Genomic DNA, 16,487 nt, shown 5'->3' with positions numbered 1-16,487 from the left:
TTCTTTAGCATTTTCCTAACCAATATTCACCCATTTATACCTCCTGGAAGCTTCCTAGAACCCTACCTCAGTGCTCTCTCCCTTTCCAAATCTTACTTCTGTGTGCACCTTGCATTCCAGCTGTTGTCTCTCTGTCCCATCCCAACCCCCCCTCCCCCAAATACCAGTAGAATGTTACCTCCTTGAGGGCAGGGATGACTTTGTTTTTATCTTTGTGTTCCCCAGACACCTCTCTTTCTCTCCAGGGTCAAGCACAGATGGTAGGCATTCATTCTCTATTGAATTGAATTGGGTAGAGAGCATAGTATTGTTACCACATGTTTTACAGGTCTATTTAGGTTCTGAATGATAGTACATAAAGGGCTGGTTTGGGGCTTCAAGGCATTCAGCCTTGTAGTCCCTCGGGCAATTTTCTTAGAATTTCTTTATCAGTGGAGGGAATTTCTATGCTGAGGGTTCCCCATTCCATCGAAATTACAGGTCTGAATCCCACCCCCCAAGACTTTTATAAAAATGAGAATGTAAAATGAAGATATTACCCATGATTACACATTCAGGGTATCATCTTCAATAGACATTTGCTTGTCCATATTGTGAGGGCCAAAATTGGATATATGGAGCATTATTTGGGTGACTCGCCTTAATGTTGGGGTCCCGAAAATATGAGGGACTCTTTTAGGTTTAATCTGCCCTTTGAACTTTCCTTTTTATATATTCCTCCCAGGCCAATAAGAAAAGGAGCCTCTGAGCTTTAGTTCATAAAGGATCAGGTTTTATTACTTGGGAATTAATTAAATCACAAAGGTGAAACCAATTAAGGAAATAAGGAGGTAGAAATACAGATAGATAGTCTTAACTTTAAGCTTAGCCTATGCAATCCCAGAGTGTTCCCAATTAAGCTAGTTCAGAGGAATTTAGGGTTAAACTCACCAACCCCAGTCAGTTTACAGTTGTTCGTTAGAAACGCAGCTGCCTGAAATGGAGCAAAACACATGCCTCTGCCAGGTCCAAGACCCTCCAGCATCACCTGCAAGGCCCAAAGAGCTTGAACTCTTTGAACACACCCCATCTCCCGGAAGTTCCCTCCCTTCCGGTCACATTCTGGTTTTCCTCCCCCAAAAGGGGAGGTCCTTCTCAGTAGCATAAGTAATCTCAGGGTGGGCCAGGTGTGGCCCCTCCCAAATGATTCAGCTAAAACTTTTGCTATTAATCTTTTAAATATATATATATTTTAAAAATTTTTTGGTTTTTTGTGAGGCAATTGGGGTTAAGTGACTTGCCCAGGATCACACAGCCAGTAAGTGTTAAGTGTCTGAGGCCGGATTTGAACTCAGGTACTCCTGACTCCAGGGCTGGTGCTCTATTGACTGCGCCATCTAGCTGCCCCAACTATTAATCTTTACTGCAAATAATTTTTACCACAATATGTAGGACAGTGCTAGATGCTGAAATTATATGTCCCTGTCTAATGGAGGAGATGACATGGAAACAGCTATGTTTACAAAGTATATGCAGAGTGAATTGGAGGTCATCCCAGAGAGAAGGTGCTGGGGGCGAGCAAGGAGGCTGGATTATATGGACTGGGAGAGGCCTGCTCATGTCACAATTCGTCTTGTATGTTACTTCTAATGACTGTCTTCCTGTGTGTCGCTTAAGTTTTTTTAATGGGTTAAAATGTCTATGTTTTAAAAAATGGCATAGCTGGAGTGCTGGGCCCTATTTTGCCAGGACTAGGAAAAAACCTTGAGACCTCTTGGAGACTGTTTAAGGAAAAGTCTGAGAATTTTAAAAACATCAGTCAGTGGATTTCACTGAAACAGAGATTTTAAGAGAAAGGCAGTGGAAATGTTCTAGCTTTCTGTCTACTCACCTATAGTTGGTGTTAGGATCAGCACTTGGGTATGAGTTACATAAAGCCTTTTTGTATGTGCTTACTCAAGTAGTCTGCCAGGAGTCACTGGGTTTAGACTCAGTTCTGCAGATCTATGGCCTCTCAATGACTGACTTACTAGTAGGATCGAGCCCCAGGGAAAAATAAACTTAGGAAACCACTACTTCCGAGACCACTTTATGTAGGATTGTGAATTTAATAATTTATAGTAAGAATAAAAATGGTCAGCATATAGATTGTAATGATAATGACCCTTCATCTGTATTTCAGTGAATCTGTGACATTGATGTATGCCCTCCTTCTACCAGTGTATACCTTAATCCATTCAGGCCTTCTTGTCCTGGGTTATTCTTGTTCATGGCTTTTGTGAAATTCTCCACGGAGGACTTGGCTAACATGCTTGAGGCCTTCCTCTAGGTCTGAGGACCCCACAGAGTACTGTATTGTTCCCACATATTTAACAAGTCTGTTTAGGTTATGAGAGATCATGTGGTTTGGCGGTTTGGACTGCTTTTGGAGTTAGGAAGACATGGGATTAAATCCTGCCTATGATACCTAATGACTATGTGACCATGGGCAAGGCATTTAGCCTCTTAGTCACTCAGACTAGAATTTCTGTATCAGTGAAATAAATTTCAGAGGTTCCACAAGGCCAGAACTCTTTTTATAACAATACTAAGAGGTGATTTGCCTGTTAAAATACTCTTTTTCAACTACACATCTGTGTTTATTTCAACTAGAACAACATTGCAGCAGACAGTGCAAAAGCAGATAGGAGAATCCATCTGTCCACTGTTAAGTAGGACATTAAAAAGATTTGCAGAAACATATAAAGCACTTCTGTTCTCACTAATTAAAAAAATAGTTAATTTATGTATTATTGAATTAATATACATTTATCAGCTTTAATTTCCCATGTTGTAAATATTGATAAGCAAAATCTCTTTGGGGCCCTCAGAAATTTTTTGGGGGGTGGGGTAGGGCAGCGAGGGTTAAGTAACTTGCCCAGGGTCACACAGATAGTAAGTGTCAAGTGTCTGAGATCAGATTTGAACTCAGGTCCTCCTGAATCCAGGGCTGGTGCTTTATCCACTGCGCCACCTAGCTGCCCCTTCCTCAGTAATTTTTGAGTTTAAAGGGGTACTGAGGCCAAAAGCCTGCTTGTTCCTTTCTTGTTTTCATCACAGAATTCTTGATACATGTATGGACTGTTCCTAAAGATTTTTTTAGATGTAAAAAAGTTTACAGAAGAAAGGATATCACAGAGTACACAGACAACAAGACAGGGACTAGAGTAAAAACTTCCTAGCATGAAGTTCTGGCTTCAGGTGGACTAATTTTCTTCTTTTTCCCATCACGTGCTTTACTCTTAAGTCTCAATATATTTACCTGTGCTTTTCTCAAACCATCAGGTACCTGGAATGCTTTCTTGAGAACACCTTCCAGCCAAATTCTGATCCCACCTCCTTAAAGGCTTTCTTTATTGCCATTGTATTTAGAGCTCTGTAGAACCTCTAGAGCATTTTTGTCTAGAGAACATAATTTGGCACTTGATTACATATGTTATGTTGCTTAATTTCACATGTATGTGTTTAGCCACAACTGGATTATATGCTTCAAGGTTGTGGACTGTGCCTCATACTGTAGTCGAATCTACCAGAGAATTTAGTGCAGTGATAGTTGTGTAATAAATAGACACTTAGACTTGACTTGGCATATGTAACTCTGGTAAAGAGCATTTCTTGTCTATCCCTTCTGTCAACTCTGGTGTTGCCAACTGTAGGAATGCATTTGATCTTTCAGAAATCATTGACATTGAAGGACATGGCTGTGGAATTTACTCAAGAGGAATGGGAACAACTGGACCCTGCTCAAAGAAACCTGTACAGGGACGTAATGTTGGAGAGGTATAGAAACCTGGTCTTGTTGGGTAAGGACGATTTCCCCGTGTCAATCTGTTCTTTGGGCCTTCTCACTTCTGTGACAGCTGAGGGCTTCTGAAGTGTAGGATTTAGCTGAATTTTGGCTTGCTTTGGGATTTAGGAATCGTTTCACTTTTTCTAGTTAGATGTGGGTAATTTATTGTGACCTTGGGTTGAAGTGTCTTTTCCTTGCATATACCTGAAGAGCTAGTGAGAGGCTCCCATCCTTATAATTGGGAGGCTAAAAGGGACCAGTTGCTTTCCAAATGCATCACAACTCCCCCCGCTTCCTGTGAACATAATACTGAATACTGTTCAGAACCCCTTCACATTTTTCCCAGATTACTCCATCATGTTCTCCTTTTCCTGAAAAATAAGTGATTGTGTTATCCTCAGCATAAATATCCATTTCTTTTGTCATTAACAGGACTTCCAATTTCTAAGCCTGATGCAATCTCCCAATTGGAACGAGGAAAAGAGCCATGGATGCTGGAAAGAGAAGACTCAAAAGGTGCCCATCTAGGTGAGTGTAGGAAATAGGTAAGGGGGAGTCACTGGAAATAACAGTCCAACTGGTGGATGGGAGTTGTAGCTTTGAAGTATTTTGTGTGGAAGTCTAGTCAGATTCTCCCGTGTCTGTGGAGAAGGGAGAGTCCACCTGGCCCAAATGCCCTTACGTACGTGGCGGAACAATTTCTTCTTCCTTCAGTTTCTCATAGTATTTTTCCTGGACTTTTCTTCTTCACTCATCACATTTGCCTTTTACAGTTCCTCCACTGAACTCTTTGGGACCAGGGGAGGGTCTGCCTGCAGGATGGTAGGTACTGAATTGAATTAAATCATTGAATGGCAACTTCCATCATCCAAGTCAGAGCCTCCTCACTTCTGACACAGGTTGCTGCAGTAGCTTCCTAGCTGATTTCCTTTCTTCCCAACCCTTGTCCTTCCTGCATCCTGCATCTACACTTATCTAGGTAAACATTACCTTGCTAATGTCAGCTCATTTAGTTACATGGTCCCTCTTGCTTTCCTCACTTTGATAATGCTCTGCTTCGTATTGTGCAGTTACTGCCTCAAGTGCTGCAAGGCGCAACTCTTCTATGATGCCTCATCCCGTGTGACTCTGTGTGACTCTGTCCACGTCTTAGCATAAACCTTTATGGAGGGTCCAGCCAATGTGCTGGGGGCCTCCTGCTGTTGTTACTCTTAGTATCTCAGAGGTACCCAGGCTGTTGTTTCATCCTTACCACATGACTTGTTTACCTCTTTTTCTTGTTGCTTACCTTATTAAATCTAAATTCTTCCGCATTAATTTTCAAGTCCTTTCCAGCTGGGTGGTGCAAGGGGTGGAGTACTGGACCTCGAGTCAGGAAGACTGAGTTTATATCTGATCTCAGAGACTTACTGTATATGTGACCTACAGCAAGCCACTTAACCTTTATCTGTGTCAGCTTTCTCATTTGTAAAGTGTCAATAATATAGCCCCTATCTCCCAGGATTGTGGTGAAGATAAATGAGATAAGGCTTGCAAAGTGCTTTGCAAACCTTAAAGCACAATGTCTGTGCCACTGGTTGTTATTGTTATTTTTCTCTGGCCCCTACCTTAGATATTCACTTTTTTTCCTCATTGTGATCTAACTTGAACTCTCTGTTGTCTGGGCCTCCATAGCAAAAGTCCCTCCCCTTTCCTCCTCTGTCATCCATCTTCTAATTTTTAAAGATTCAGTTCAAGTCCCTGTTCTTTAAATCCTTTCTTGACTGTTCCAGCCTAAATTAATCCCATCCTTCTCTGGACTCTTATTATACTTGTAGTTTGTGCTACAAAATATCTCACTTGATTAGATACTTGGTAGTATTATTCTAATTGTTTCATGTAAAACTATGTGAGAACCATGTAATTTTAGAGTTAGACGGACTTGAGGCTCAGAGGGACTTCTCCAGCATCATACAGTGAGTTGGCGCCATGCTGGAATTAGAACTCATATATCCTGACTCCCCTGTCCAGTAGTCTTCTACTACAACACACATACACTTAACGGTATTGGTCTTGTCTCTCTACCTGTACTGTAAGCTAGAGAGAAGGAGCCATGTCTTATATTTCTATTTCCAATGCTGGGCATGCAGATTCTAAATAATTTCTTGATTAATTGGGTGCCAAGTGGTGTGAATAACTTTCTCTTTGGAACAGGTTTTTTTTTTTTTAGCTAGTTGTCATATTTATGTCTCACCTTCCCTTAACAATTTACTTTTTGGGCAGCTTTATGCATAGCACTCTTGCCATGTACTTGGGGACTATATAAATAATGGAGGACCAAGCCCCTGTCCTCTAGAACAGGGCTTCTTAAACTTTTTCCACTCGTGATTCCTTTTTTCCCAAGAAATTTTTATGTGACCCTGGGTCTATAGGTATATAAAATAGATATACATAAGCTTTTACTGTTTCCAGATTTTTCATGACCCCCCCCCATTCATTTATGTGACCCCACATGGGGTCACGACCCACAGTTTAAGAAGCTTTGCTCTAGAGCCACAGGTTAGAGAGATAAGGCAGACACATATCCACGAAATAGTTCAGTAACAATTCAAGGGCACATGTTGACTGTGCCCAAATAAATAATACAGATAGTACTTTAGAAATGTATCAAAGGGAGAGATTGACGTAGGCTGCTGGTGTTGAGTAAGACTTTGTGGAGTTTATACAATTGGAGCTTGTCCCTGGAGGATGTCTAGAGATTAGAGAAGGGGAAAAAGTCTCTGTCAGAAAGACCTACATGAGCAAAGGCATGGGGTCAGCAGTGAACAGACTGGGCTTGGAAGAGAGGACAAATACCGCTCTGATACAGAGGGATCATGGTGGAGTTAGGACAAGGAGATAGCATCAGGTTAGAGTGTGGAAGGATAGGAAGGCCAAATTTAAGAATCTGGCATTATTCTGGATGCATGGGAGGTTTTTGAGTGTGAGGATTAGTCTGACAGACAAATACAGAATAGATTGGGGCGGGGGGGGGGGGGGGGGGGGGGGGGGGGAGGGGAGGGTGCTGTTAAAGTAACCCTAATAGGAATTTATGCTGGATTTGCTTGTTGAATTTGGGCATTTCCAGGAAACATATCCTGATCTCAATCTGCCTTTTTCAGCTACTCTTAAATCTCATATTATCTAGTCTCTGATTCTTAGGTTTTTGGTTATTTTTCCAGACTTTGTATCTTTTTTATTCTTTCTCTACTGACTTGTGGCCCCTCTTACATCACTTCTTTACTCAGTCACAAACATGTCACTCATAATCATGCCTGCTCCAAGTTCAAAGAAATATTAGAACAGATTTAAGTAACTTCTCATCACAGCATTTTGTTGTGGGACCCAAATCATTGAACATGGTCTCTTAGAAACCACAGATGAATCTCCTTGCTTGTCCTAGCATTTACTGACATTCTCCTGTAGCATTCACTAAAGCTCCTCTGAATTATTCTTGCTCTCTGTCAACTCAAAACTTTTGCCAGACCCCTAGCACCAACAGTCACATTGCCACTCAGATTCTTTAAGCTTATGTCACCACAATGTTAACTCTTCCTTCACTACACCCTCAGTTGGTCAAAATACCCCATTTATGCTGTCCCCGTGGCTGCTTCCTGATGTCTTTAGAAAGGCTTAGGGAATAATTGGCGTGGCAGCTGCCCTTCCACCCCACCTATCCTTGGGCTTACAGCCATTTCTGGTACCCTTCTCCCAAGAATGTAAAGCTTTATTTACATACTGTCGGGTTCCTCCCCATGTAGGCATTGTTTTCAGTTTCATTATTCTCTTTCAACTAAAGTAGTTCCCTTCTAACACAGAATACAGGGGACATTGACATTTTCCATTTCTTTCAGATTGGGATATTAGACCTGAAACTGAGGAGTTAATTTCAAGACAGGACATTTCTGAAGAAGAATCATCCCATGGGGTGTTAATGGAAAGACTCACAACAGATTCTGTGCTGGAAAAAACCTGGCAATGTGAAGGACAGTTAGAGGGGCAACAGGGAAACTATGAGAAACATTTAAGCCAAGACACAGCTATCCACAAGAAAACTACAGGGGATAGAAGTCATCAGTGTAATGAGTTTGGGAGAAACTTTGGCCTGAGGTCATTCATTGTTACACCACAGAAAATTCCTTCAGGTGAGAGACTTCTTAAATGTGATACACTTGGAGAGAACTTGAAACAGAATTCAGACCTGATTAAAGATCCGAGAATTTGTACAGGGAAGAAACCTTGGAAATGTAACGAGTGTGGAAAAGCCTTTAGCTACTGCTCAGCCTTTATCCTCCATCAGAGAATTCATACTGGAGAAAAACCTTATGAATGTAATGAATGTGGAAAAGGTTTCAGTCAGAGCATACACCTTACCCTTCATCAGCGAATTCATACTGGAGAGAAACCCTATGAATGCAATGAATGTGGGAAAGCCTTCAGTCACCGATCAGCCCTTATTCGGCATCACATAATTCATACTGGAGAGAAACCCTATGAGTGTAATGAATGTGGGAAAGCCTTTAATCAAAGCTCATACCTTACTCAACATCAGAGGATTCATACTGGAGAGAAACCCTATGAGTGTAATGAATGTGGGAAAGCCTTTAGTCAAAGCACGTTTCTTACTCAACATCAGGTAATTCATACTGGAGAGAAACCCTATAAATGTAATGAATGCGGGAAAGCCTTCAGTGACCGCTCAGGGCTCATTCAACATCAGAGGACTCATACTGGGGAGAAACCCTATGAATGTACTGAGTGTGGGAAAGCCTTTGGTTATTGCTCTGCTCTTACTCAGCATCAGAGGACTCATACTGGAGAAAAACCTTACAAATGTAATGACTGTGAGAAAGCCTTTAGTGACCGCTCAGCCCTTATACGACATCAGAGAACTCATACTGGAGAGAAACCCTATAAATGCAAGGAATGTGGGAAAGCCTTTAGCCAGAGTTCATCCCTTACGAAACATCAGAAAACTCATACTGGAGAGAAACCTTATAAGTGTAATGAATGCGACAAAGCCTTCAGTCAGAGCTCTTCTCTCTCTCAACATCGAAAAACTCATGCTGGCAGTAAAGCCAGCAAATATGGAAAAGTCTTCACTGATCACTCAACATTTACTCAACAAAAGAGAATTCATACTGGATAGAAATGCCATGAGTTCAGTGAATTCAGCAAATGTTTGAGGGTTTACTATGTGTCTAGCACTGTGTTAAGTGCTGTGGATGCTACAAAGACTGTAAGACAATGTTACAAAAAGACCATGCACACCAAAAAGTTGTTATGATTGATATGCAGTCCTATATGGGATCCTGATGGTAGGTGTGTGGAATATAAATGTGGAGTCTTGTGTATTTTAAAATGTTTTAGTGGATGGCAGTGAGGGATTTCCTTGGCAAAGTAATGATTGTCTTTATATCAGTAATGTGATATGAGTTATTGAATCCCCGAGAAAGGGAGTGGGGTGACCTTCAAAAGAGTAAGGCTCTCCGAACAGGCTTGACAATGCCAGGATATGGAATACTTTTAGAAAATCTGGAAGTGAAAGAATGCAAGATGTGTTGATCTAGAGTAGAAAATGTGGAGAAACTGCTGTCTAGAAGAGCCTTAGCATTAAAAGCAAAGGCATGAGAAAAAAAAACAAAAAAAAACAAAACCAGGGTTGGGTAAAACTCAGGAAGTATTTATTGACACAAGCAGTCTCAACTGAATGACCATAACCAAAAGAAAGGCTTCCAGAGTTTCCTCTGTGCAGAGGATCCAGGGCATTGGTTGTGTTGGTGAAGCCTTTGGTTCCCATGATAGTGGGAAGTCAAAGTGTGATGGACCTGTAGCCATGATGTTTTCTGATGTTTGCTATGGCCAGCAACAGGGAAATTTAAGAATGCAGCCTAGGCCTACAGTTAAGAGGCAGGGTAGATTAATAAAAGAACTGTAACCCTGAGATTGGAGACCAACAACAAGGACATGCAGAGTAGACAGGAAGGGAATGAAGGATAAGGACTTTGTGATCATTTAAATGCTTCCTAGATGAGTAGCTTGAGAATGTTTTTGTGTTTTACCTCAGCTGTACAGGGTTGTATTGCAGAATTTGCTGTAGTTTTGTTTTGTGTTTGAACTACTTATATGCTGGGCTATGGTGGACAAGGTAGGAAAAAAGTACTCTCAGAGAAGAGAAAGTAGGGAAAGATAGTTAACAGTAGGATAGACTTTATCTTCTTCCTTTTAACCCCTTGCTTGGTGATAGAAGAAAAAAATAAGGCCCTGGTGACAGGGAATCTGGCTGAGGGAGTCATCTCTTTATATTGTCAGGGCTTCCCATTTTGTTATACACAGTCCCTCAAAGAGTTTACATTTTGGTTGGGGTAGTAAACGTTTATCCAGAACAATCTGTATTCAGCATCAGAGAATTCCTCTTGAAGAGAAAACCATGAATGTCTTAGAACTGTAACCATATCTTCAGGCCTTTGGCTGAGCTTGAACTCTCCAGGCAGAGCAGAAGGAGCACCTGGAAAGCCCAGTCCATAGTAATATTTGCTACTATTAGAGTTATCTGTAGGTCCAGTTCAGAAATCATGACTCTCATTCCTACTATTCGAGGTAGTGTCATAATAACAAAGATCTAAAGATCTATTAAATCTTAATGAATATGCAAAGTAGATACCATATATGCTTCCAAGTCTTATGCATTGATCTGGTGTATGGATCAGAAATTTTATATTAAAGGAATAAAAGGACATATAAAAGGACAATAAAAGGAATAAAAGGACATAAGATGATGATATTAGTTCACATAAAGTTCTCTGAGTTGTTTAAAAAGCACTTTATAGATATTTGGTCCTCATAACAATCTTATGAGGTAGATGCTATTATTATCCCCTTTTTATAAAAGAGTAGGCTGAGACTGAGATACTAAGTAACTTGCTCATATAATAAATGTGCGAATTAGGATTTGAATTTAGTCTTTCTGGCTCCAAGTCTGGTATTCTGTCCACTGTACCAAATGGCCTCTAAGATATCGTCCAATTATACAGTCAGAAGTTTGGAATAATATTTTGAGAGTGGGATATGGTTAAAGAAAAGTTTGGAGTGAAGTAAACAATGGTAATAATATGGTAATGGAGGGTAATCGACTCGTTTGGTTCAAACCTAATCCTAGGAAAACAAAATAACATTGTAGAAAAAAACATCAAAATTGTTTTTTTTAATTTGCTATTTAAAACGCTGTGAAAAATTGGGTGATAGTTGGAAGGGTTTTTAAAGATCATCGAATCCCACTCTTTATATCATTAAAACAATAGCTGAAACATATAGCTGTTTATGGTTCACAAAGTGCTTTACCAGTTCTCTCACCGGCTCTTTAAAATATTCCACTGTTCAGGAAACAGGAGTAGAGAGGGAGGTTAAGCTAACTAAAGTTCACAAGCTTTAAACTAGATTTAAATAATCCAGCAAGAAGATTAATTGGATTAAAAGCTAATGGTTTTCCAAATTCAGGGCTTAGAGAATAAACCCTCAGTATTTGGTTATTGACTGATATTATCTAGGTTGCAGGAGAAAAGAGATGAAAAGGAAGGGATGAGTTTTCCTTTAAACTATCTATTCACAAAAAGAAAAATGAGGATATGCAATAGAATAAATAAAACTTTTCTTCTGTTTGATGACCGTTTCTTCCTAATTGGGACAGAAATACAAATGGGATCTCAGTCTGGACAGATGCCATTTTCTGTCTTTATTGACTTAGGAAAGGGCACATGGTTTATAAAGGCCCCTAGGAAGTTTTACATGTCCTTATGTGGCATAGAACAGCATTAACTAATTAGGACTAAGTACTAGGAACAAACTTTGTCTTGTAGACCAGAGACATGTTCTGAAACTTCGTACAGCTACAGGCTTGGGGGATTTCTTATCTAAAAAACATCAGAATTTAATTCTAAATTAGAGTAAAAAAAATTGGAAGTAGGACAAGTGGGGATGAGATCCCAGATGCACATAAACTTTGGTTTGGTGGACTGTCCTTTTATAGTTATTTTTTAAAATCCCTTATAAAAAGGTGATTATAATTGCAAGCCACATTATTGTATGTACTTGGGTAACAAAGAATGTTTAAAAAAAATTGGCTGGATGTGGTGTGGAGATCACAACAAAAATGAGCAGGCACACCATCTAGTGGCAACCAGCATAAAATCTGAGGGAATGTGTCCAAGTAGATAGAAAAATGAGAAGCAAGAGTTAGTCTGACCCAGACTGGTCTATGCTATGTCTAAGAAAAAGGTAATCTGGCTGGATGTCTGTTTCAATACATTTTGGACTCTGAAATAAAAGAGATCTGAAGCCAGCCAAGAATTAGAGACTTTCCTAATGGGTAGGAAATGTGGGTTGTTTCCCACCCCCCCACCCCCCAAAAATGATGAAAGATGTAAGTTAAAATAAATTTGAGTTCATTTACTTTGGGAAAGGTCTTCTGTGTCTTTTTGGGTCTTTACCTAGTGGAGCTCATTGCAAAGAATGCTGGATATAAAGTAAAAGGACATTGATTTAAATCCTGACTCTGTTATTTTACCTAACTTTAAGACCCTATGCAAATTATTCTGACAATTTAGGTGAAATGGATATTTACAAAAATATAAATTGCCCAGATTAACAGAAGAGGAAATATAATATTTAAATAACTCTGTCTTAGAAAAAGAAATTGGATAAGCCATCAATGGACTCCCTAAGAAAAAGTCTCCAGAACCAGATAGATTTACAAGTGAATTCTCCCAAATATTTAAAGAAAATTAATTCCAGTACTACATAAACTGTTTGGAAAAATAGTCAAAGAAGTCGTCCAACCAAATTTATTTTATGACACAATCTTGGCTGCATTGGTTTTGTTTGTATAAATCTTTTTAAATTTCATGCAATCAAAATTCTTCCCTTATCCATAAATCCAACAGGTAAAATTTTCCATGCTCCACTAATTTGCTTGTGATATCACACTTTGTGTCTAAATCATTTATTCATTTTGGCCTAGCCATGAGCAATTAATATTTCTCCAATTTATATCTGTATGTAATATGTGTATGTAGTGTGAAATCAGAAAACTGGAAAAAAAATTTTACAGCCAGTTTCTCTGATAAAGGCCTTATTTCTCAAATATATAGGGAACTGAGCTAAATTTACAAAAATGCAAGTCATTCCTGTGTAATTTAAAGTTCTAAATGTGGGTTCTAATCTGTCCCCCCAGTTTGGGGGGAAACTGACTAAAATCACTGATAAACAAATTTAGGTTTTTTAAGGGTTTATTGAAAGATTGTAAAAGAAAGAGAAAGATTGAGAACAGAGTTCCTATAACCTGACGATCCTAAACTTCCCTAGCTTTCACTTCTGAAGTTCTCTGCCACCACATCTCTCCCAGCCAAAGAGGCTGAGCTCTCTTGACAGCCTCCGCTTCCTCCTTCCTGTTCCCCTCCCAGAAATGCGAGGTTCTTCAAGCTGATTGGTTCACTGGGCCTGAAGGTGGTCAAAGTTCAAAGTTGTTAGCTTCTGAGAACAATTACTTAAGTATCCTTAAGTACCAGCCAGATGTGCTTACAGTCTAGTAAGTAATCAACAGTCTGTTGCCTTATCCCTGAGTATCTGCTAAATCCATTATCTTAACACATTCCCCTATTGATAAAGGGTCGAAGGATATGAACAGGTATTTTTCAGAAGAAGAAAAAATCAAAGCTATCTATAGCCTTATGAAAAATTGCTCTAACCAACTAATATTTAGAGAAATATAAATTACAAAAACTCTGGTGTACCATCTCACATCAATCAGATTTGCTAGTATGACAAGGAAAATGACAAATGTTGGAGGGGATGTGGGAAAATTGGAAGTTAACTGATTCTGTCATTCTGGAGAGCAATTTGGAACTGTGCCAAAAGGGTTATAAAACTGTGCATACTCTTTGAGCCAGCAATGCCATTACTAGGCATTCCAAAGAGACTAAAGGGAAAGAACATATATGTACAAAAATACAGCAGCTCTTAATGGTTGCAAAGAATTGGAAATTGAGGAAATGCTCTTCCATTAGGGAACGGTTGAACAGGTTGTGGTATATGATTGGAATACTATTGTGCTATAAGAAATGACAAGCAGGATGGTTTCAGAAAAACCTGGGAAAACTTACATGAACTGCACAAAGTGAGCAGAACCAAGGGACCATTGTACACAGTAACAGCGATATTGTTCAACAATCAATGGTTTTGATGACTTAGCTATTTTGATCAATACAGTGATCCAAGGTAAGGACTTAAGAAAAATGCTATTGGGGCAGCTAGGTGGCGCAGTGGATAGAGCACTGGCCCTGGAGTCAGGAGTACCTGAGTTCAAATCCGGCCTCAGACACTTAACACTTACTAGCTGTGTGACCTTGGGCAAGTCACTTAACCCCAATTGCCTCACTAAAAAAAAATGCTATCTACCTCCAGTGAAAGAACTGATGGAGTCTGAGTACAGATTGAAGCATATTTTTTTTTCACTTTATTTTCCTCGCCTTTTTTTTGGCAACATGGCTAATACGGAAATTTGTTTTGCTTGATTTCACATGTATAATTGATTTAATTGCTTGCCTTCTCAGTGGGGGAAAGATGGGTAGGAGGGAGAGATTTCAGAACTCAAAATTTAAAAAAAATGAATGTTAAAAATCAATGAAAAGTATGGTTTCATGGACCATTAAAAAAAAAAAGACCTTATGCAAATCACTTTTCTGGGCTATTATTGGACTAGATGACCTTGAAAGCCCTTCTAGTTCTAAATGTAAGATCTGTGTTCTTAAGACATTGAGATAGATTGGTAGCAAGAGGTATGTGAATCAAAATACTGTCAGCCCTGGAATTGTGGATTAGAGCCAAGTGGGAAGCCACTAAGAGATGGGGGTAAGAGTGGGTTTGTTTCCAGAATTGGTAGTCAAGGTCAGGAAGACAGGAACCAAGAGTACACAAACATCAGGGGATAAGGTGAGACCAGCCAAAGGCTAATCAGGTTGACTATGGGACCTGATTTATTCTGTCTTAATCAAAGGGATCAGCTCCAGTGCCTGGGAAACTTCTTGTTTGAATGATACCTGCAAGCTTTTAGACAAATGTTATAGGGACCTGAACTTTTAAGAGTCCATAGCTAGCCAGATGCTCATCTAGGGCTTATTGAAAAGCCATTGTTTTTTTCTATTCTTTAAAAGCAAGCTTCAAAGTGAAAAGAGAAAAAGCTTGGTGAGCAGAACAGAGTAGGGTCTCTAAGATGCCATAATTTAGAAACCAGGTAAATTCAGGGACCTTGGTCTACCAAGTGTAGCTGCTGCCAGGGTGTGTGGATGGAGGGTGGGGAAGGGTATAAAATATCTGCCCAGCAGGGTAGGGGCAAAGGTACAAAGTCAACCAACTTTGTCTTTGGGGTCTCACAACCATCCTACCCCTCTTATCTCTCAATGGCATTCCCTCTCCATTCAGATTTATCTCATTAAGCCCCTCCTCCATGGGAAAAATCAATCAACCAGCATTTATTAGGTGTTCCAATACTAAATATCCTACTGTTTGACTGAATTTATTACAAGCCTTTTATTTCCATTAGAGGAATTAGAGCATTTTCTTCAGGTAAAGGAATTTCAGGCTTTATGGATCAGTTTGGGGAGGGAAGACAATAGTATATGTAATATCTTGCATTTAGATAGTCATAGATCTAGAGCTGAAAGGGACTTCAGAGGCCATCTAATCTAACCCTCTCATTTTACAGTTTAGGAAACTAGATTGGAAGAGGCTAAGTGACTTGTCCATGATCACAGACAATTGACTTGAACATTTGACTCCTCTCTACTCCATCCCAAACATTTTCTTAGACAAGCCTGGAAGTACTCCTCCTTTAGTCTTATCTCTCTTTTTTCCCTCTTTTTTTTTTTTTTTTTTTGTGGGGCAGTGAGGGTTAAGTGACTTACCCAGGGTTACACAGCTAGTAAGTGCCGAGTGTCTGAGGCTGGATTTGAACTCAGGTCCTCCTGAATCCAGGACCAGTGCTTTATCCAGTATGCCACCTACCTGCCCTCATCCTTCATTTTCAAAGAGGACCAATGATACCATGAAGGTAATGTCTTGATTACAAGTGAATTAAGTGAGGCAGAGCTGTGTAAAGTCATCAGCCTCACTCTCTCCTCTAGTGTCATCTGAATCCACTGGCAAGACATAGATCAACATAACAGGTGATGGCCCAGGATGCAATGGGAGACCTTGGCCTTTTTAAGCTAAGGTATTTACCAGGTCTCAGTTTGTTTGAGGCAACACCCATTCAGTGATTAAGACTAGGTAAGAAATGAAGCAAAAGATGGCCTAGTTTGCCTACTCAAGAAAAAAAAATAATTTAGGAGGGGAGGATGCTCAGAGTTTCTGGCCAGAACAAAAACAATTACTATTTACACTCACTCTAAGCCATCAAAACCCAAACAATGAGCTAGTGAAGATTGGGCTGGGTCCTATTACCAACCAATCAGTGAAAGCCAGGGTAATTTGGGTTTAAAGACATAGTCAAGCAACTCCATTTGAATCACAATGGGCCTTAAAAAGCCTGGTTTCCCAGAGCTATATTTCAAGAGATCATAAATGAAAACTATGAAGGAGAGAGTTCTCAATCACCCTGTAGTTAAGA

General features: G+C 39.8%; 1 protein-coding gene across 4 annotated transcripts in view; it reads left to right on the top strand.

The window, feature by feature from the left end:
- LOC122742899 (zinc finger protein 501-like) overlaps positions 1–11,382 on the top strand; it is a 42,774-nt gene extending 31,392 nt beyond the window's left edge. For 3 of the 4 annotated variants that reach the window (XM_043987474.1, XM_043987475.1, XM_043987476.1), the window contains 3 exons: positions 3,695–3,821; positions 4,241–4,336; positions 7,681–11,382. In XM_043987474.1, the coding sequence (XP_043843409.1) occupies positions 3,695–3,821; positions 4,241–4,336; positions 7,681–8,975 (1,518 nt within the window). In that variant the 3' untranslated portion in view covers positions 8,976–11,382. The remainder of the gene's footprint in view (positions 1–3,694; positions 3,822–4,240; positions 4,337–7,680) is intronic. The other variant, XM_043987477.1, reaches the window with a different exon arrangement.
- The last annotated feature ends 5,105 nt before the right edge of the window (positions 11,383–16,487 follow it).

The sequence above is a fragment of the Dromiciops gliroides genome, chromosome 2 (genome assembly GCF_019393635.1).
Source record: "Dromiciops gliroides isolate mDroGli1 chromosome 2, mDroGli1.pri, whole genome shotgun sequence".
Taxonomy (NCBI): domain Eukaryota; kingdom Metazoa; phylum Chordata; class Mammalia; order Microbiotheria; family Microbiotheriidae; genus Dromiciops; species Dromiciops gliroides.
Note: the sequence above shows the minus strand (reverse complement) of the source record. Positions and strands in the feature narration are given on the sequence as shown.